This window comes from Cucurbita maxima, unplaced genomic scaffold (genome assembly GCF_002738345.1).
Source record: "Cucurbita maxima cultivar Rimu unplaced genomic scaffold, Cmax_1.0 Cma_Scf00049, whole genome shotgun sequence".
NCBI lineage: Eukaryota > Viridiplantae > Streptophyta > Magnoliopsida > Cucurbitales > Cucurbitaceae > Cucurbita > Cucurbita maxima.
Window position 1 is genome coordinate 379,149 of NW_019272065.1, and position 20,663 is coordinate 399,811.

The following is a 20,663-nucleotide window of genomic DNA, read 5'->3' on the forward strand; positions in this document are numbered from 1 at the left end:
TTTTTTTTTTTTTTTTTTTTTTTTTTTTGTTACTAGTTTGAATATATATTTTGAACATAGGGACATTTGAGCATGCTCTTGCTTTATGTGGTGCTTTGCACAATATTGTAACTCTCACTTACGTTTCAAGGTTTGGGAACGAGCAGAAGAGTTTATACCAGAAAGATTTGACTTGGATGGTCCCGTGCCCAACGAAAGCAATACAGATTTCAGGTACACATTCAATTTGTGTGTGGAAACTACACTGTTTTAATAGTACAAAAGGCACTTCCAGGCAGTCATAGTCTTCTTTGGTGTGAGTTGCTTGACCCCAAGTTTCTTATCCTCTTTAACGACGTGCTCATAGGCTCGAATGATGGCATTTTGAATGTCCAGGTGCAATAGACACTCCTTTAAAAAAGAAAAACAGTGGGTGGTACTTTTGATACTAGTGGCACTATAAGAACAGCATAGTAGTTAGATCACTTTCATTTTTTACTTGCATTTTAAATGATGCATGGTTTTGATCTGCCATCAGACCTAGCTACCTCATTATCCTTCCTAATTGATCGACCTGAATGACCAAACCATACAATACAGATTTATTCCGTTCAGTGGAGGACCCCGAAAGTGTGTTGGCGATCAATTCGCCCTGCTTGAAGCTATAGTTGCACTTGCCATTTTTCTGCAGCATATGAACTTCGAGCTGGTTCCAGATCAGACCATTGGGATGACTACTGGAGCAACTATACATACAACAAATGTAATGTTTACTATACTCATCCCTGCATTGCTACACTTTTTCCTACATTTTGAGCTCGGATCCCGAGTAGTACCTGTGATTTCTTCCGATTATTATTTCAACAATTGATTTTAGAATTGTGTTCTCAATATCCTTGGCTGTGCTATATAATTACTTATGAAACTATAACTAGATAATAAATATTTTTTTTGAGAATTGTCTTTTTTAGAACATAGATGAATTTATTTTATTTTCAAAACTCTGTAGACATCAATTGTGAATTATTGTATTGTTCTTTTCTTGTTGTTAATGTTTGAAAGATTATTTGTAATATTGATGATTTTTCCTTAGTAGAATAGCGGGTGAAATTGTAGAAAAATATGGTTTATATGAAAGATTGATACTTATAAGTGCTAATTGCAAATGCAGGGTTTGTACATGAAACTCAGCCAAAAGCAGATGACCCCAAGATTAGCTACCCCTGCTTCAAGGTAAATGTTGAAAATGTACATAATTTCACGTTAGGGAGTTGAGAGAAAAAAGATAGAATTACTTCTTTTAAATTCTGTGCTGATTCTTTTGTCTATAGACAATCACTTAATCATAGATACATATTGAAGAATCATTTGATCTAGATTCCTGTGGTAAAAAGATGCTTGAGAATGATATTATGATATAGCCCAACTCGCTTGATAGGATTTCTTGTTTGAATAAATCAACCAAAACAAACTCATACTCGCTTGAGTTGGGTGCTAGCCATTCATCAAAATTTATGAACATTCATATCAAACAGAAAAGGCCTACTCCCAAGGATAAGAACAGCCTTAAGTGGCCTCAACTTTTGTTGGGTGCATGTGGAAATGGGAGTAAAGACAGGCTAGAGATGAATATGGGCACATGTTGAAAAGAGAAAAGAAAGCTATAACAAAAGGGAAAGCAAGCCCAATCAGTTTAAAATAACTTCTTGAATGGGCTGTCCTAACCTGTAGATGGCCATGAAAACAAATTTTGAAGTTATAGATCTAATCGTCCAATCCCACTAGTAGATATTGTCTGCTTTCACCCGTTACGTATGGTCGTCAGTCTCATGGTTTTAAAATGCGTATGTTAGAGGAAAGTTTCCACACCCTTGTTAGGGGGAATGTTTCGTTCTCCTCTCCAACACATATGAGATCTCATGATCCACCCCCCTTTGGGGACCAACGTTCTCACTGGTGCACCGCTTGATGCCTGACTCTGATACTATTTGTAATCGTCTAAGCCCATTGTTACGTATCACCGTTAGCCTCACGGGTTTAAAACATGTCTATTTGGGAGAGGTTTCCACACCCTTATAAAAAATGTTTCATTCTTCTCTCCAACCGAGTGGGATCTCATAATCCATTCTCTTTGGAGGCCCAACATTCTTGCGGGCACACTATTCGGTGTCTAGCTATGATACCATTTGTAACAATCCAAGCCCACTGCTAAACTATATATTGTCTGCTTTGGCCTGTTATGTATCACTGTCAGTCTCACAGTTTTATAACGCGTCTGTTAGAGAGAGGTTTCCACACCCTTATAAAGAATGTTTCATTTCCCTCTCCAATCATGTGGGATCTCACAATAGATTACATAAAATTCTCCAAAAATATAAAAAAGAAGAAAAGATAAAACTAGTACACTAAGATGCAACTTAGCTTAGCATCAACGGAGATGAGTTGGTATAGTATCATGGGGTGTGGGGAAAAGGGGATACCAATGCCAAAAGCATATCCCTTGGAAGATGCTGAAAATTGCAGCCTTTTCTTGAACAACAAGTGGCCACAAACTCCCTTAGATAATTTCTTCCTTTTCTATTGCCTTGATAAACAAACCACATCCCTGATCATCAACCCCTCTCAAACTTGCACGAACCCCACCGCCCCTGATGGCGGTGGCCGGAGAAGGAAGTCAGGGTGGCTGCTGATGGCTTCTTTCCATGGCGATGCCTCTGCTGCTGCTGCAGGTCAGGTGAGAGCCTGAGAGGTGGGAGATTGAAAGGGCAACTAACATCCTTTGGCATACTTTTCCTAAACTTTCCTCTGAATCTTTTGATGAACATTTTTCTGGTGATGTTGGGATTCAGGAACCCCTCCGAACAGATCGACTCAGATTTTTCTCTTCGAAGTTCTCTTTAGATCGGGATAGAATGAAGAACAATGTATCCTTTTAGCAAATGTATTGAGTTTCTTTTATGCTCATTTTGAGGACAAATTTCTAAAGGGCTCCTAATTCTTTGATATTCATTTTTCTCATTACTCTTAAAAGAATGAAATTTCAGTATTTGAAAATGGAATATATCTTCAAGGTTATCACATCATGTCCAATATACAAAAAAAAATGAACATTCCCTAACTGATTTATAATATAAAGTTTGTAAAATTAAAATCTCAAATTATGCAAAAAAAAAAAAAAAAAAAAAAATTTTTGAAGGGNTGCATTTTTTGTTGGTATTATTTCTAAGTTTATGCAACATCGTTCAAAGGTTCATTATGGAGCAACAAAAAAAAAAAAAAAAAAAAAAAAAATCTTTGAAAGGTAAGAAAAACAATTTGTTTTTAACTTGTAAAAAATATTTTTAAACCTTTAAGTATATTAAAGATCTTTTTAGAAAATGAAATATAACCATTGATTAATTATAATTAAAAAAAATTCACAAATTAAATATGTCTACTTCTCCATTCAAAATTCTGAATATTTTTTCTTCTAAGAAATTTCCCCAACCCCAATTTCTGAAAACCTCAAAGATTTTCAAATCCTCTTAGGCAGAGCTGAAATGTGTTCATATGGGATTGTTCTCAACACTCATGAAGAAATGGAGCCAAAATACGCAGAGGGTTTGAAGAAGATGAAAAACAGAGTACGGTGCCATTGACAAATCAGATGAACATTCATGTTTAAAATGGCTGGATTCGCAGAAACCAAGCTCTGTTCTCTACGTATATTATGGGTGCATCAAAAAGGGCAATTCGAAATGGGAAGAATTCAGAGGAATTGGCGAAATGGGTATCTGAAACTGGATTTGAAAATCGAATTTAAGGAAGAGGGGTATTGATTTGGGGTTGGGCTCCCCAGATTTTGATACTATCGCACCCTTCCCTTGGAGGGTTCTTGACCCATTGTGGGGCTAGTGTGATGCTAGAAGGGGTGTGTTGTGGGCTGCCATTGTTGACTTGGCCTCTGTTTGCGGACCAGTTCATAAACGAGCAGCTGGCTCTGAAAGTGCTTGGGATTGGAGTGAGTGCAGGGGCGAAGTGGGCTTTGAATGAAGGTGGAGAGGAGAAGTTTGGGGTTCAGGTGAGGAGGTTAGAGGTTAAGGTGGCCATAGAGAAGGTAAGTCAGACTAATTGTAACTTCTCAAGTCTACTGATAGTAGATATTGTTTTCTCAACTAAGGAAACATTTTCACACCCTATATGTGTGTTTTGTTTTCTCTCCAACCAATGTAAGATATCACAATTCACCCTCTTTAGGGCCCAGTTTCCTCGCTGACATTCGTTCCTTTCTCCAATCGCAATATGGGACCGCCACTAAATCCATCCCCCTTCGGAACCTAGCGTCCTTACCGGTACACCGCCTCGTGTCTACTCCCTTCGGGGAATAGCCTCCTCGTTGGCACATCGCCCGATGTCTGGCTTTGATACTGTTTGTAACGGTCCAAAACCTACAGCCAGTAGATATTATTCTCTTTCGGCTTTCCCTTTCAACTTTCCCTCAAAACTTTAAAAAACATATGCTAGTGAAAGGTTTCCTCATTCTCCTCCCCAACCAATGTAGGATATCACAAACCAATATTTGGAGTATAATTAGGTATTATTATAGTGTAATTTTAATAATTTTATTTCATCATTTAAATTATTAAAAAAAAAAGTAAGTAAATTACATTTCTTGGTGGGACCCATCAAGGACAGAAAGTGATGCCATAATTGGCTCCGCCCGTGCAGGTGAACGTGCTAGTTTTATCATCGTAGGCGTAGCTATAAGCATCAGGGCACTCATTTTTGAATATCTTTGAATAATTCGTCGGCGGACAGGTTTGCGGCTGATCGTAGCCGCCGCTGCAGCAATATTCCGGCCGATTCAAACCCAAACAAGCACTTTTACAAGCAATCACACCGCCACCCTGCCCTTTAACGGCTAACTCCGGCGGACAAACCCCATTCACATTTCCCGCACAAATTACCGATTTGCATTCACTCGATCCGCCTATTGGCGTCACCGAAACCGGTAAGTTGAAGCCATCGACGAGGCTGATATCGAAGAAATCTCGGCCTCCGTTTGGTGCTATGGTGAATTCAAGCAGGCTTGCCGGCGGAATTGCGCCGGCGCCGTCGCAGGTGACTTGGCCACTGCCACAGTCGCCGGTTCCGCAAGAGAATTTCCCAGTTGCATCTGTGGAGCAATGAGTTCGAGCCCAAAACCTACCCGACCACGGCGGAGAAGTGGTCACCGTCAGTGTCGATCCGGGGAGTATTTCGAAGCCGGTGGTCGACAATTGGCTGCCAGCACCGGTTAAGGCTCCCGGCCAAATTGGAAACTTGCAATTGTTTTGAACCGCGAATTCTACTGTGTAAACTTCTGCAACATAATTATTGATTCCGTTAAACCCATCCCTATTTAACACAAGTATCATATTTAACATTTTATTGAATGAAGGCAAATATTAGATCTTTTTCAATAAAAGATATATCGACACGTAAGAGATCGCCAAATGTTCGGGGGTTCCGCTATTCAATCATTTTCCTCTTCTTATTGTCGTATATCTCGTTCATACGCATCTTCTCTTTGTTTCTCGAGCCTATAGTGAATTACAAATAGAGTTCGAAAAGGTCAAATATTTGATGACTCCATCATACATGATTGAGTTGCGAAAACTTTTGGATAAGTATCTCACACCTAAATTCTTACCGGTTAAATAATCTCTTTCTAATTGCTCTGAAACAATTAAGAGATTCTCACGAAAAAACATGGGATATGATTGGCTAATTCAGGGAATGATCCAGGGTTTATAAGTAAGGACTATATCTCTGTATCGGACTTTTCGAGAAGGCCAAAGTAAAGCCACGAGAGCTTATGCTCAAAGTGGACAATATCATATCATTGTGGAGAGTCATGTTCATCTAACATGATAAACGGTAATGAAAGGAATCAAAGCCAAACAAGAACGTGAAAGAACAAAAAAAAAAAAAAAAAGGGAATATTACCTGAGAAGGAGAAGAGGATGAATGAAAGTGTAAACAAATGGATTTGAATTGCCATTGAAGAAGGAATTTGTGTTTTTGTGTTGAACAGATTTTCTGAAATTTATATGGCCAATGCTTGGAATTAAAAAAGGAATGAAAATTAAGTGCAGATCATTCCGCAAATTCCATTCATTTACTCTCAACAATTAATACTCAAAGTTACCCAATTGTCTTAATTTTTTTTTAAAAATCTAAAAAATATCATTAATTTTTTATTAAAAAAATTAAACGGTAGTTTTTGAACATTTTTCTTAAAATTATATATATATATATGTTTAAAAATTCAAAAATAGTATTAAAACTTTTGAAAATTTTAAAATATTTGAGATAAATTTATAGGTATTTTTATTAATTTAAGGTCTTAAATATTAGGGAAGTTTCATGAATAACATTTAAAAATTGTGATTGAGCATATCATTTTATTGGGAAAAAAATCTACTCAATTTATATATTTTTTTAATGAAATTGTGTTAAGTATTTATTAATAGTTTTCTATAATTTGATTTTGTAATTTATGGATGATCTTGATTTAATGCTTCACGTAATTCTATAATCTTTTTCAATATAGAACAAAAAAAAAAGTTCTTAAACATAAATACATAAATAGAATTATAAAAAAAAAAATTATATAAAACGGCTAGTGCTTTGTTAATGATTAATTTTTTTTTTTTTAAATGCAACTTTCTATACAGCTTTTAACAAATATATTTTTCTGTCATTTTTTAAAAAAATAAAATTTTATAACCTTATATCTAAAAAAATATTCTTTATATAATTTAATTTTGAAAACTATAATTTAAAAAAAAAATGCAAAAATTTTCAAATTCTTCTATAAATTAATTTATATTTTAGTTATCAATCATTGTAGCATAATTTTAATTATTAACTAACATAAAAATAGTTATAAAAATTATTAATTAAAAAAATATATGTTTTAACTAGTTACATATCCTATCAAGTTTAGCCTGTAATAACAAAATTGTACAATTGCGTGCTCCTGTAATAGTAAGATCAAAATTGATAAGGATATCTTACTGGCTTTCCTCAATGTCAACTTTGTGTCGATTTTGGGTATGCGTATGGCCATTTTGAACCTCTCGAAGCTCGCAGCTGCAATAGAGTAAGAGCTTGAACGCGCTAGTCCATTGGCAGATACCAAATACATTGTGATCTTAGTGAGCTATATAATCTAACAATCTCTGTATCTTCCTGCAGAACTGCACCCATTCCATTCCACACAAAGTGCCAAGTAACAACTAGAAGTTAGCTTATACCCAATCAAGTGGGTCAGTGGATTTACTTGTTCTTCTTCTTTCTCTTTCCTTGTCTCATATCTGTTCTCGTCTCCAAACGCTTTGAATTCTGGGATCGAATTTCTTGCAACTTCAATTTAGCATCTAGAAATAGTGCGTCAGATCTCATGGAAAGTAGTTGCTGAAATGGACAAAAGAAATTATCCGACATTATAATAAATGATGATGGCTCATCACGGCAATCAATTGGAAAGGATTGTAAACTGAAATACAAACCTTGAGATGATCCATTGCTGCTAAGTTGAAACCAATGGTGTCTTTGCATTCCTAAGACATTAGAGATTCATCTTGTCAACGAAGCACATACAAACACATGCTAAATTGTATGGGCAATTAAATAGCATAGAAATTTAGGGATCAGAATTCTCACAATTGTTTGTAATAGCAACCACCACTAAAACCTAAATTTTAGGGTTTTAACATATCAAGGGAGGAAATTTGGCTCACGTGCATTTCAAGTCTTCTTCGGAGTGTTTACTCCCTTAAACTTTCAATTGTAATTGCACTCTTCTCACGATCAGCTCATTTTTTGTAATTTTTCTCTTCTTTCTTTATGGTCCCCAATGGATTGGGCCCGGTTTCTTTTTGTAATTTTACTCCCTTAATACCATTGCTTAAAATTGGATCTCATAGCAAGAAACAAAAAAGTGATTTTTCCTGACAAGGTAGGTCCTCTAGAATGAAGTGCAAACCGTAATAGAATATTTACCGACCATTAATCTGGAAATTCTAAATGAGGCCATAAGAATGAGAAAATTAGAGGGAAAGAACATGTATAAAACATTATAACTAATTGCAGAAGTACCTTGATTCTAGCATAAAGAATGTCTTTTAGAATAGTTAATGCAGGTCTTGCCGCAGGGGTGGTAACAAGTTGATTGTGGTGTGTCTGCAACAAAACTGTAGATATCCTGCAAATGAGCTCAACCTGCAGATAGCACGTAAATAAGCACGAATTAATATCAAGATCATTTGTAGAATAGTACCAACTACGCTGATAAAATTATAACTTGATGTGGCGCCCAGGTATGGTGATATCCCACAAGTAATCACACAAATGCCAGACTTTTATCATATTTAACAAATAAAATAAAATAAAAAATTATAATGAAGTCCAATTTATTATGCAAGGCTTTCCAGAAATCTCAAGTTTCATATTAGGTGGTGATGACCAAGAAACACAAGCTTCACAGAACGCAATCTAGAAGATTAGCAAAGACAGGTAACATGTATTTTTCTCTGCCAATGAGCAGAAAGATTATGCAAGCCATTAGATTTATGGGTGTGCAAAAGTCAGCTAATCTAAACAAACACAGCATTATTCATCATTAGAAGAAATAAAGTACATGGCGAAGATTATCCCAAGAATGTCTTCTATAGTAAACAAAAATGAAATCACACATAAGGGCGGTAAAAAATGAATATATATAAACACTTCAAGTAACACAGTGGAGTAACTCATTGAGTGTCTTTACTCTATGAGTATTAGTAATTTCGTCCATGCAATATCACCTCTCGTTCTTTCACCTTATCATTCGTACATTTCCTATAAAACCTTAAGATAATATATGAACATACCAAGAGCAGAAAAAAGAAGGTAATCAAAGGGCCTTTCAACAGATTTATGGAGATATTCTAAAAACCTCATTTTGATGATGATTAAAATCCAATTCTTACTGGATTCTACCAATCAAATGAAGTGAAAAGAAGAACGCATTAAGTACAAAAAGAATGTGTTAGAAGGACTGACTAACAGAACAGTATGTTATTGTCTATTAAAAAAACCAGGTATCAGTACATAATCAGACTAATCTAACTGCAGCTAGGTCTACCTTGTCGGGTTTGGATGTCCAATCTTTTAAGTAAGATAGTAGCTTCAGAGAATCTGAGAATGGTAAAGCCTGTAGAGAAACAAAATAGCAATGAGGCTTTCAATACTGAATACCTGAATTCAAGGTTGAAACTAGAAATTGCAACCACCGGGAGATGAACCATGAGGTACAAGCGCCAAGAAATATCAATCTCCGGTCCATTTTGGAAAACCATATAACGTGAAAAAGCAACTCAAAGAAATAAGCAAAAAAATATGCAATAACACATACACATTCTAGCTTAGCAGGAGCATATGCATAAGAGTATTTATATTACATAAATCACAGGTTTGAGAGTGGATATAAATCATCAGTATAATTTTAAGATGAGACAACAATGGAAATTTTAAGAGAAATGGCAATGCACTTCTTTCGTGAAGAACTAGCATGGAAAATTTGCATTAATGAAACTGAGCATATTTAGTTGATATCTTACCAGTAATGTCTGCTCTAAATCATTTGTGTGAACATTTGAAAGTGCACGAAGAACGTATTCAGATGGCGAGAGGCCAAGCATTAGAACATTTGGCTCAAAACGAGAAGCTCTCCCATTTATTTTCTCCTCCTAAATATGAAAGATTAAATCAAACTTGAATAAATTAAAAATGATGAAACTTGTTAAAAATTAACATACCTCATATTCAGATATACGTTTGATTTCTGCCTCTGCCATGTCTAGAGCATCAATAATCAAGTCTGTGGCCGAAATAGTCTCTTGAGTTTTTTTCCCGGCCAAAGCAACCGCACCCTCCTCTGGAACTTCTTCATTGGGCATATACCTATTCTCAAATGCATTGTCAAGGTCGGACTCAAACATTGCTTCCAATCGTTTTTCTTTCTCTTCCTGAAATTTAAAGGAAAATCTACCGATATAAGAATTGTCTGTTATTATTATAAGAGCATGCTGAGCAATGACATTAATTGAATATCAATGATACTCAAGAAGAAATAATTGACTGCACCTCTATGAAAAATGGTTCTTCCGTTCGATCCCAGCAACGTATGGATCGATCATGAGATCCAGTAACTATGAAATCACCACGGTTGCTGATAGCAAGACACCAAACATCAGCATGATGTCCCTCAAGTGTTAAAAGTAACTCAAATTTGTCAGCATCCCAATACTTTACAAGACGATCCTTTCCAACACTGAATACGTAGTGAGTTTTCTTTACAAATTGAACAGCCATGACACTGTAACCAGAAAACTGTAATCAGCAATCATTTGGCAACATTTTTAAACATTAAAGCATTTATGTTCAATGCATCACCTATCAGAATGGGCGAAAATAGACTTGTGACAGTCACCAAAGTCCAAACCCCAAATCTTCAAATTTTTATCCGCAGATCCAGTCACTAACAAATCTCCATCTGATGAGATATCCATACATAGCACAGGTAGCTTGTGACCATATAAAGTACGGAAAACTTTGAAGGTATCCATAAAGAAGACCTAAAATGGAGAGAACACGGGCATTCATTAAAAAGATTATCAACAAGCTTGAAGCAGTCAAGTAGAAATACCTTTAATTTTGTTTTATAAGAGTGTGGTAGATATACTAGTCAAGAATAAAAAAAACTGTTTCAGTGAAAATGAGGTAAAATATGACTTGGCTCATAATATAAATCCTACTGACTATAAATTCTTGTTAAGTGAGATACTTAACTCAAGGTCAAATAGTATAAGCTACTTAGGTACCCTACCAAAATATCCCAGCTCAAAGGGCAAAGGCAACCTTATTAGGGAAATCCAGATTACTACAAAATGAATGAGATTGCAGGCAGCACAAAGTCATTAACAGTACCACATGACAAAGGGTGACTTGACTTGTATTACTAGAAAATGAACAAAGCCTGGTGGGAAGAAATGTAAAAATCACCTCCCTCACAACTATTTCCAAGTAAAAATTCATGCTACATCAAAAGCAATACTCAAGAACCTGAATACAAACGCACAATAGTAGCTTGTTGTACAACATGAACAAGGGATTTTCATGGGCTCGTGATCACTCTGGTAAAATAAAATGTACAAATTCAACATGGCAAGGATAACTTCACCTTCACCGTGGAATCCAACAGTGCTGCAGCAAGATATTTGGCATCAGGACTAACAGCAGCGGAAAGGACATCATCGTTCATCTTCATGCTCCTCACAAAGGTTATCGTAAGGGTTCTAGGGTTCTGTAATCAGATAACATCATTAGAAAATCATAACCCTTAAAAGAACATAGATTTTATAATGATGACCAAAACCACACTTCAAATTGAATTAGTACATACAGCGGAAATCAATTACAGGAAGAAATTAAATGCGACTTCTTCAATGAATTAAACAATTCATCAACCAAAAAAAAAAATCTAAATGTCTGAGTTCTACTAAACCCAAGTATAAAGCAGCAAAAAACATTGGCATAGGTCAATTTAAGGACAAGGCTAAAATGTGTTAGTAAAGAAAATTAAAATGTCTACCACAAGTCTATTTCATGGATAGTCCTTTCAAAACCATCTACTCCGGGAATCCAAAATCTTACAATCCGGGCGGTAAAATATCTCTGAATTGAAAAGATATTAAATCAGATCTAAAATTCATAAAACATACCAAAACAAAATTGGATTCTTCATTAAATACAAACTACCTAGAAGGTAACATCTCAGAGTAGTCATTGCATAGCACCATACTACTTCAGGGCAAGACCCATCTTATTCCCACAAAACAAGTTTTATTTTGTCATAAAAAAAAATAGCAATCATCGTTATAAGAACTTTCTTGAAGTCAAAAAGGGAATATGGGGAGATCCTGAGAGATGAAAAAAGTATAACATACTTGATCCGATTTTTTCTCAATTTGGTACTCCCAAAACTTAATGTCATGGTCAGCACTAGCTGTGACAAATTCATTTTCATTTGGTAGAGCTACAATTGAACGTATAGATCCACCATGAGCTTCAACAACTTCGATGCAACTGCCACTTGCGATGTCCAGTATTTCTATCCCCCCACTTTTATTTCCAACGAGTGCATACTTGTTTTGAGGAATGATTAAACCACAAAGCCCATATCCAGAATCAATAGTACGAAGGCAAGATCCAGTACTTGGATTCCAAATTTTTACAGCATTGTGACTAGTGGACATCAAAAGTGAATTATCCGAGCTAAGTGTTACACTTCTGACATCAGAACGGTGCCCCTGGAGTTCAATAGAATGCAATTTCGTAACTGCACTGCTTTCAACTGAATAAACTTCTAATAAATTATTATTCAAAGATAATGTTAATATGGACAGCGAATTTTTTGAAATCGAGGGACAGAAAGAAAGGGAACAAATTTTCTTGGAAGCCCGGATTGTGTGGAGTAGCTTAAAGACATCAGAAACAGTAATCGTGGTGCCACTTCCTTCTTCTCCAATAGCGTGATTTGTGTCTCCATTTTCTATTACATCATGTTCTCCCTTTCCAGCTTTCTTTCCTTTCTTCCGATTAATGCGACGTTTTGCTTTACGCTTAGCTTCATTTTCATCCAAGACATGGAATAACTCGACAGTCTTTCCTGCCACTTGACAGGCCAACAAATTTCCTGACTTGTTAAACCTCACAGTAGCAACTCTATCCTTACTTTGTCGCATAATTTCACCAAACTGTTTTAGAACTTCCCATTTACTTTTAGTGAATTGATCTTTATCCTTCTCGGTTCCATTTGTATTTGATTCATCAACAGATTTACCATCCACCCAATCATGTTTAGTTGTGAAAAACCGAAGTTCTTGATCAGCAGATCCAGTTACTAAAAACCGTTCATCAGGATCAATGTCCATTGACCAAATTTCACTATGATGCCCACCAACTATTTGCATACAATGCTGTGTATCAAGATTCCAGACCCTTAAAAACTTGTCTTTGGAAGAACTAACGAGTTTTTTACTTGAATCTAGAAATACCAAATCAGTTACCTGCACAAAGAATAAGGATAAGACATTAATGGACAAAAAAAATAGCTGTGAAAATGACAGGCCTTTTATATGATTTACACATGCAAGAAGGTGGTGATCAACTTCAGGCCTAAAAAGATGGGGGTGTGGCGGAATCCTTCGACACATAAACTATATAGTTACTACACTAATCAACTAAATCAGACTTAAATTGAATGAAAGGAAGAGGCCAAGTATCCCTAGTTGAGTGGTTTCTGAATTTAACAAAATTTTGTTGTTGGACAAGTTTGTGGCACGTACGAATTTTTGGTAATATGGGCACAACAAAATAAACGGGAGGTTATACAATATTTGCCACTCAGAAAAATCCACAAGATCGAAAAGGGAAAGCCGTTGAAGACTTGAGCTCTAACTTCAGAGTACCAAGTTTAACTAGATAATGGAAATTATTCTTTTTATCTGAGGATCAAAGGAAAAAAAAAAAAAAACTATGATCAAAATGTAATAGTTGTCAACCTGATCACGATGGCCACGAAGGCGAAAAAGACCCGTCTCACCAACAGCATCCCATAGTATAACATCGTTATCTTTGCTTCCAGATGCAAGCATGGAACCAAGCTTGTTGTACCTAAGGACGGTAACAGCCCCTTTATGTCCATGTAAAGTAGTCTCACAGGTTCCTTTTTCAGTATCCCAAATTCTTATACTACCATTACCATATCCACTGGCAATCTGTAATAATAAAAAATAAATAAATGAAGTGGAAATTCAACATTTCCTTTATTGAAAGTCAGGCAGCTGCAAAATACTGATTTGTTTATAAATGGCAGCGAACTTCCATCCAGTTCTTACTAATTATAACATGAATAACGAGAATAACGGTGAGTGAATTCAGGTCCTGTGCTCGTTTGACATGCTTGACACCAAATTCTGTAGAAGCAATCTCAAACTCTAGAAATCCAATACTATTTTCTCAATTAAGTCTGGAATTACGCAAGAAAAGGACAACAACAGCATTACCAGAGAAGACAGAGCGGAGGCGACGGACGTAACAGCAAGAGAAGGTCCACGAGAGCACTGAGTGGGTGTTAAATTCTTAGTGCAAACACCTTGACGAACATTCCAGACTCCAATCTTTTCAAGAGCTGGAGCTATGAGGTGCTTTCCGGAACTATCGTAGGTAATATTGGAATCGACGGAGACGATCACTCCGAAAGCCGCCGCAGGCTCATATCGGAGGTAAGACTTCACCATTGAAAGGCCGTGGAAAACTGAGGATTCGATCAGGTGAAGAAGAATGCGGCGACAATCTTATGGCTGCAAGGGGCTGGCGTGCAGGCGTGCGAAGCGAGAAGAAAGAGAAAGGGCGGGGTTTTGGAAAAGAGACGACTAATGCTATGAGGGTTTAGTCGGGTTATAACTACGGGGAATAACTACGTTACACGAATAAAAATACTCTACAATTTATATTTTATTTAAAAAAAAAATCATTAATATCTTTCAACTTAAAATAAATGTAAAAAAAAATTAAAAATACTCTAAGCCCATTTTGGTTTCTTAGTTTTGGATTGGGCTTTTTATTGGGCCTAGTTGGCCTTACTTTTGAAATAAAGCTCAATTCAGTTTTTTTATACAAAATTTTCTTTAATTTAATTTATTTTTTAGTTTATTTTACGGTCAATATCAATAATAATTCTCAAATAAATAATTTTAATAAAATTTTAAATAATGATTTATCGAGGTCATATTTAAAAAATTAAATATTATTTATTCATTCCACTCTTTTAATTTTTTTAATAAATATAATGTACTTTACTCCTCCGACTTAAAGCGTCCACATTGGTACCAATCTTTTTCTCTTTTCCAAGTCTCGTTTTTAAATTTATACGTTAACGTCACGTGAAGATCAAGTAAAATTTTTATATAATGGTTTAGGATTTAGTTTTTTTTATATTCAGTTAACAGTAATAATTAACATGTATTCTAATACTTTTAAGATTAACAAAAACTATGTAGTTGAAGCATGTATCGGTCTAGAAATAACGTGCAAATCAATACTAAAAATTAAATTATAAAAGCATCTTAAAGTATTAATTATCATTTTAAATGTAAATAATTAATAATTGATAAACGGGTATCCACCTAATCAAAATATTGTATTTTGGACCAAACAAAAATTAATTTTTATTACGTTTTATGTTTATTTTTTATTTTTTTAAATCTTAAATCCATTTAAATTATATTCAATTTGGTAAAATAAATTCATTTTTTGAGTGGCTGGTGGTGACCCAACAAAAAGACAGCCGACATTGAGAGCAAAATATTTGCAATTGTCCCACATCGGATAAACCAACCAAAACACCTCCACAAAAATCTTATTTAATCGTGGGCCACCGGCCCATTACGAATTTTAATTTAAAATTAAACTTGAATTAAATTAAAATTCTAATTGTTTTGCATTGGGCCCACTGAGAGCCGTCCAAGCGCCGACCATCCGTCGCACCCACAAGCGTAGGGCCCGGTATAACTCTCCCATTTCTACACGACAAATGAAACGTAAATGAGAATTTTCATAAATACCCCTCTTCTTTTGACTTTAATCAATATTGCAGATTTAGTCAAAAAGTATAATAAATTTATGTCAGTCTATTTGTCGTAATAAAAGTTCCTGAATAAGAGTTAGGGGTAAAATCGGAATATGGAAAAGCTATTTAAAATCACATAGTATTCGAGTAGCACGTCTACAAATCTCCACCCATCTTTCGACTTCGTTATTCCTAACAAGATTATGACTCTATTATCACTCGATCAACCAAACTTCCATAATAGTATAATTTGTTTATTTTGAATATAATTTTCGATGATTTTTATTTTAATTTTTCATAAAATATTTCGAACCAAAATAGAGGTTGATTTTGACCTTTTTCCGAATAACTTTAGACTTTAATTTCCATTTCCATATAACAACAAAAAAGCAAAAGCCAGGCTGGCTTGATTCTTTATGTTCCCTACCTTCAAATTTTATTTCCGTATATTTTGACTGCCCTTTCAAATTTTAACTAAATTATTTTAAATTTTATTTTAAAATTACAAGCCAAAATATATGAGAGGGATAGAAGTTTAAGGGGAAATAATAATTCATCATTTAATAAATAAATAAAAGTTTGGTTTTTACATTAACTTTTTTTATAAATAATTTAATAAATTAATTATTTTTGGCCTATAAAATCTACTCTAAATTATTTAATAATACATCTAAACACCTGCCCATCACATAAATGTCCAAAATACATCGTGGGTTAGGTTTAGAAAGTTGGTATTAGAGATAAAAAAAATATATATTTTTTATGCAAAATAAAAATAAAAATAAAAAGCTTTATATTAAGAATTTAAATATGTTCTTAAATAATTAATAGAGATAAGATAAACACAGTTTTCTGAATAAAAAAATGTAAATAAAACCGACCAAAATATAATTAAATGTGTTTTTTTTTTTAATAAAATGAAATTTAAAGATTTGGCGGTAATATTTTAATTTAAATTCTAGCATATTTCATAATATTAAATAAATCAATTATAATAATCAAGAGAGAGAGAGAGAAAATTTTGATTTAAATAATAAAAAAAATGTGCCCTTTTATTCGTGGCTAAAATTACACCACATAATCCAAGCCTCTTGTATAATTATTCTGCGGGTTTTTTTTTAATGTATAATAAATAAATAAATAAATGATTAAAAATGCACTTTCAAGAATATAATAACATATTGTAAAAAGCATATTCAAAATGCACTTTCTTATTTTCAAGCCTATTTTTTATTCTTTAAATAACCATTTAAAAAAATCGTTAATTTATAAATAAATAAATAAATAAATGATATATAATAAGATTGTGGTTATTTGGATGATAGTTTGTCGGATTACTTTTTTTTATCATTGTTTTATTTATCATCAAATTAAATGAAATAAATATTAATACAAAAATTTAATTTATTTGACATTTATTATTAAGCTTTGTTGTTTGTTTCTTATGATTTTCCTATATTTTAAAATAACTTTTTAAATTAAAAGATCGAAGCAGACAAAATTTAAATACAATGTAGGATAATATATATATATATATATATATATTTATGAAAAATGTTTTCCGGAGAAAGCCACACACCATGTCATAAACCAGCTAAAACATTATCCACACAAATAAATAATTATATATATATATAAACAAATTATATTTTTTTCAATTTTTCTCTTAATTTCCAATTTCTACATTAATTTGTAGAAATAAAAAATATTTTAAAAAATTTTAATTACTATTTAGATCAATAAAATATTCTTCATTTTTCTTTTTAATTAAACTGTTTCCTATAACTTTTTTTAAAGTCGATGATGTCAATCATTATAAAGGCTGGTTACCGAATTTTTTTCAGTAACATAAATTGTTGCGGTTCGCTCGTTTCTATTTTATATGACAATTTTGTCTTCTCCTTTGTCGAAGTCGACCTCGACTGAAAGAAAATTGATGAAAGACCCCACTATTAGCTCTTTACCTACTTAAAAGTAGCTCTCCTTCGAGACAGAGTTAGCTCACCCGGTGGGATCACGACCCCTTTATTCTAATAAAAATAATAATAATAAAAATGGAGACAAAATTAATTAAAAAAAAAAAACTTGAAATAAATTCCAAGAAAAAATAAAGTTTCTTAAAATTGAAGCTTTGGGATTTTGAAGATCAAAGAGATCTATATGTGGCGATGAAGGAAAGTGGAGAAATAATTGAACATGTGAAGTGGATTCGATGTTTCGAGAGAACACGCGAAAGCAGACGAAATCCACATCATTTGTTACGTGTCTTTTTCCAAACTCGACACGTGTCGACATGCTTCGCTGGATCTGAGTGTTAATAGAGGCAACCAATTAATAGTTTCAATTATATTTCACAGCCTGGCCATGTCACCAATCACGTTCCATTATTAATTCCTTTTTTCTTTTTTCTTTTTTCTTTTTTCTCCTCATTTATTACCGGCTACCTGTTATAGCCAGTTACGCCTCCCCCCTCTACGTTCCATTATAAGGCAGAGAAATTGGACGTGGAAGTGAACCACTTGGCTTAGAATTTTACTTCAGAGCTCTCAAATTACAGCCATGCCTATCCGTAACATTGCCATTGGAAGGCCCGAAGAGGCTACCCGACCCGATGCTTTGAAGGCCGGGTTGGCTGAGTTCATTTCTACGTTGATTTTTGTTTTTGCCGGCCAAGGTTCCGGTATAGCCTTTGGTAAGCTTACTGACGGTGGTGCCGCCACGCCCGCCGGCCTTATCTCCGCCTCCATCGCCCATGCCTTCGCTCTTTTTGTCGCTGTCTCCGTCGGCGCCAACATCTCCGGCGGCCACGTGAACCCTGCTGTTACCTTTGGCGCCTTCGTTGGTGGCAACATCACCCTCCTACGTGGCATCATTTACTGGATCGCCCAGCTCCTCGGATCCGTCGTCGCTTGCTTGCTCCTTAAGTTCGTCACCGGCTTGGTGAGTTACCAGTACTTTTATTTTAATTATTTTGAGAATGGTTAAAAGGTAATCTCACCTTAGCTAATTTAGGGAATGATCGTAACTATGATGGAGGAACTATGAAATCATTAGAGCTTATGTTTAAAGTATAATATGAAAATCGGTAATTTGTAACATGTTATCAGAGTCATGCTTTAACTTAAATTATATTAATAGAATCTTTAAATGTGGAACAAGAAAGTTGTGAGCCTCGAACATGCAGTTAAAAGTGATTCAAGTGTCGAACAAAGAGTGTACTTTGTTCGAGAATTACAGAAGAGGAGTTGAATACCCACCTTGACTATTTTAAATAGTATCATATATTTATAAGTGAGTAATATATCTATATTTGTATGAGCCATTTGTTTATGCATTGCAGCCCACCGGCAGCTTTGCTCTGTCAGCTGGAGTTGGGGAAGTAAACGCCTTCGTTTTTGAGATCGTGATGACATTTGGATTGGTGTACACGGTGTACGCGACCGCAGTGGATCCCAAGAAGGGCAGTTTGGGAACAATTGCACCGATCGCCATCGGTTTCATCGTCGGAGCCAACATTTTGGCCGGTGGAGCCTTCACCGGAGCGTCGATGAACCCTGCCGTGGCATTTGGACCGTCGGTGGTGAGCTGGTCATGGGACAACCACTGGGTCTACTGGGCCGGGCCTTTGGTCGGAGGTGGGCTTGCTGGGCTCATCTACGAGTTCATCTTCATTTCCAACAACCATGAGCAGTTGCCAGTCACCGAGTACTGAGCAACCACCACCACCACCACCACCTCCCACAGCGGCGACTACTTTTAATTCGGTGTATTTGGTTTGTTTGTCTTTTCTTGTATCGGACGGATGGCTCGTGTCTTATTTGTGACCGTTGATCTTTTCACCAATTGATCATCATCGTGGTAGTCGTCGAGTGCCCTGGGCCTACGATGAAAATCAGGGCTAGGTTGTAATTGATGTACTCTGCTCCTGTCTGCACGTGAATTTTCAGTCTTTTTCTTCTTTGTCCATTTCAATAATTCTCTCAATTTTCTCAATTTATTTTCCACACCCTTTTCTGAATAATGCAGTAGGCCCCACCACATCCAGAATCGCCATAATATCCCAAATTTTATTTTTATTTTTTATATAATTAATATTTAAATGACGTGGATTTTGCTTGTTTAATTTTTAATAAATATTTTAGAAATTCTCGAATTGTTAAGAATATAAATATATTGTGGCCAAAATAAAATTATTAAGGGCTTTTTAAAACAAAATAGAAACAAATTCTGAAGATTTGTTTTAATTTTCTAATATTAATTGAAATACATTTAATTTAGAATGTTAATGAATAATAATAATTATTAAAATTTTCAATCTCTTCAACTAACCTAAAATAAATTCATTATATAAAACTTTTAAATAAAATTTTCAACCCCACATGATTTATTATTATTATTATTGGCATAAAGGGGTTAAATTGAAAATTAGAGAATTTCGAGTCCAAACCGTTTTTCTAAACTTTTTCGTCATCGAACTAATGGGTTAAATTGCATATTTTTTTTGTCACGTCTCCGATCATTACGTGTGCGAAAAGTCAAATCATTATAATTACTAAATTTATGATAAATATTAAATTATGAATTAATTTTTAAAAATTTACACACAAATTGTGTTATTTTTGGGCCTAAGATTTATTTTTCCATCCCTTTTAAAAAGGTAAAGGCAAAATGGCATCAAAACACGTGGCAAGTTAATTTTGTTCCTTACACGTAGATGGGACCCAATTCTCTTATCTTTTCTTTAATTGCCTTTTACTCCCTCGATTTTATTCAATTTACAAAAATGGACAAGTAAATTCAAACTAAACGGCCGCAATACTCCCCTTTTTCTTTTTCTTATTCACTTTTTACTTTGGATAACGTTACTTTCTATTTTTATCGTAACATATTTTTTTTGTTCGCATTTTAGGTATCTATGCCTATCTAAAGAAGATTTTATGAATATATACTTTTTTTTTTATTTTTATATATATAAAAAATAATT

The 20,663-nt window shown here is 34.5% G+C and overlaps 4 protein-coding genes and 1 pseudogene across 5 annotated transcripts in view; 3 read left to right on the top strand and 2 right to left on the bottom strand.

Annotated features, from left to right (window-relative positions):
• Positions 1–1,417, top strand: part of LOC111471281 (carotene epsilon-monooxygenase, chloroplastic) — a 6,163-nt gene extending 4,746 nt beyond the window's left edge. Inside the window, exons 7-9 of the mRNA XM_023117006.1 lie at positions 131–213; positions 580–742; positions 1,151–1,417. Of these exons, the coding sequence (XP_022972774.1) occupies positions 131–213; positions 580–742; positions 1,151–1,216 (312 nt within the window). The 3' untranslated portion in view covers positions 1,217–1,417. The remainder of the gene's footprint in view (positions 1–130; positions 214–579; positions 743–1,150) is intronic.
• Positions 1,418–2,360: 943 nt separating this feature from the next.
• LOC111471285 lies at positions 2,361–4,808 on the top strand (annotated as a pseudogene).
• LOC111471284 (thaumatin-like protein 1) lies at positions 4,005–6,031 on the bottom strand. Its single transcript, XM_023117011.1, has 2 exons — positions 5,947–6,031; positions 4,005–5,320 (listed from the first exon to the last, which is right to left on the bottom strand). The coding sequence occupies exons 1-2, from the start codon at positions 5,999–6,001 to the stop codon at positions 4,644–4,646; spliced, it is 732 nt and encodes a 243-aa protein (XP_022972779.1). The 5' UTR covers positions 6,002–6,031; the 3' UTR covers positions 4,005–4,643.
• An 892-nt stretch (positions 6,032–6,923) lies between these two features.
• On the bottom strand, positions 6,924–14,491 carry LOC111471279 (WD repeat-containing protein 3-like). 2 transcript variants are annotated; one of them, XM_023117005.1, is made up of 12 exons: positions 14,115–14,491; positions 13,611–13,826; positions 11,994–13,115; positions 11,228–11,350; positions 10,441–10,622; positions 10,132–10,363; positions 9,804–10,013; positions 9,606–9,728; positions 9,131–9,199; positions 8,104–8,226; positions 7,515–7,565; positions 6,924–7,419 (listed from the first exon to the last, which is right to left on the bottom strand). In XM_023117005.1, the coding sequence occupies exons 1-12, from the start codon at positions 14,346–14,348 to the stop codon at positions 7,282–7,284; spliced, it is 2,823 nt and encodes a 940-aa protein (XP_022972773.1). In that variant the 5' UTR covers positions 14,349–14,491; the 3' UTR covers positions 6,924–7,281. The 2 variants fall into 2 exon arrangements, with proteins under 2 accessions (XP_022972773.1, XP_022972772.1); XM_023117004.1 differs by having other exon boundaries at positions 9,606–9,734; positions 14,115–14,490.
• Positions 14,492–18,172: 3,681 nt separating this feature from the next.
• Positions 18,173–19,672, top strand: LOC111471283 (aquaporin TIP1-1-like). Its single transcript, XM_023117010.1, has 2 exons — positions 18,173–18,619; positions 19,020–19,672. The coding sequence occupies exons 1-2, from the start codon at positions 18,239–18,241 to the stop codon at positions 19,389–19,391; spliced, it is 753 nt and encodes a 250-aa protein (XP_022972778.1). The 5' UTR covers positions 18,173–18,238; the 3' UTR covers positions 19,392–19,672.
• The last annotated feature ends 991 nt before the right edge of the window (positions 19,673–20,663 follow it).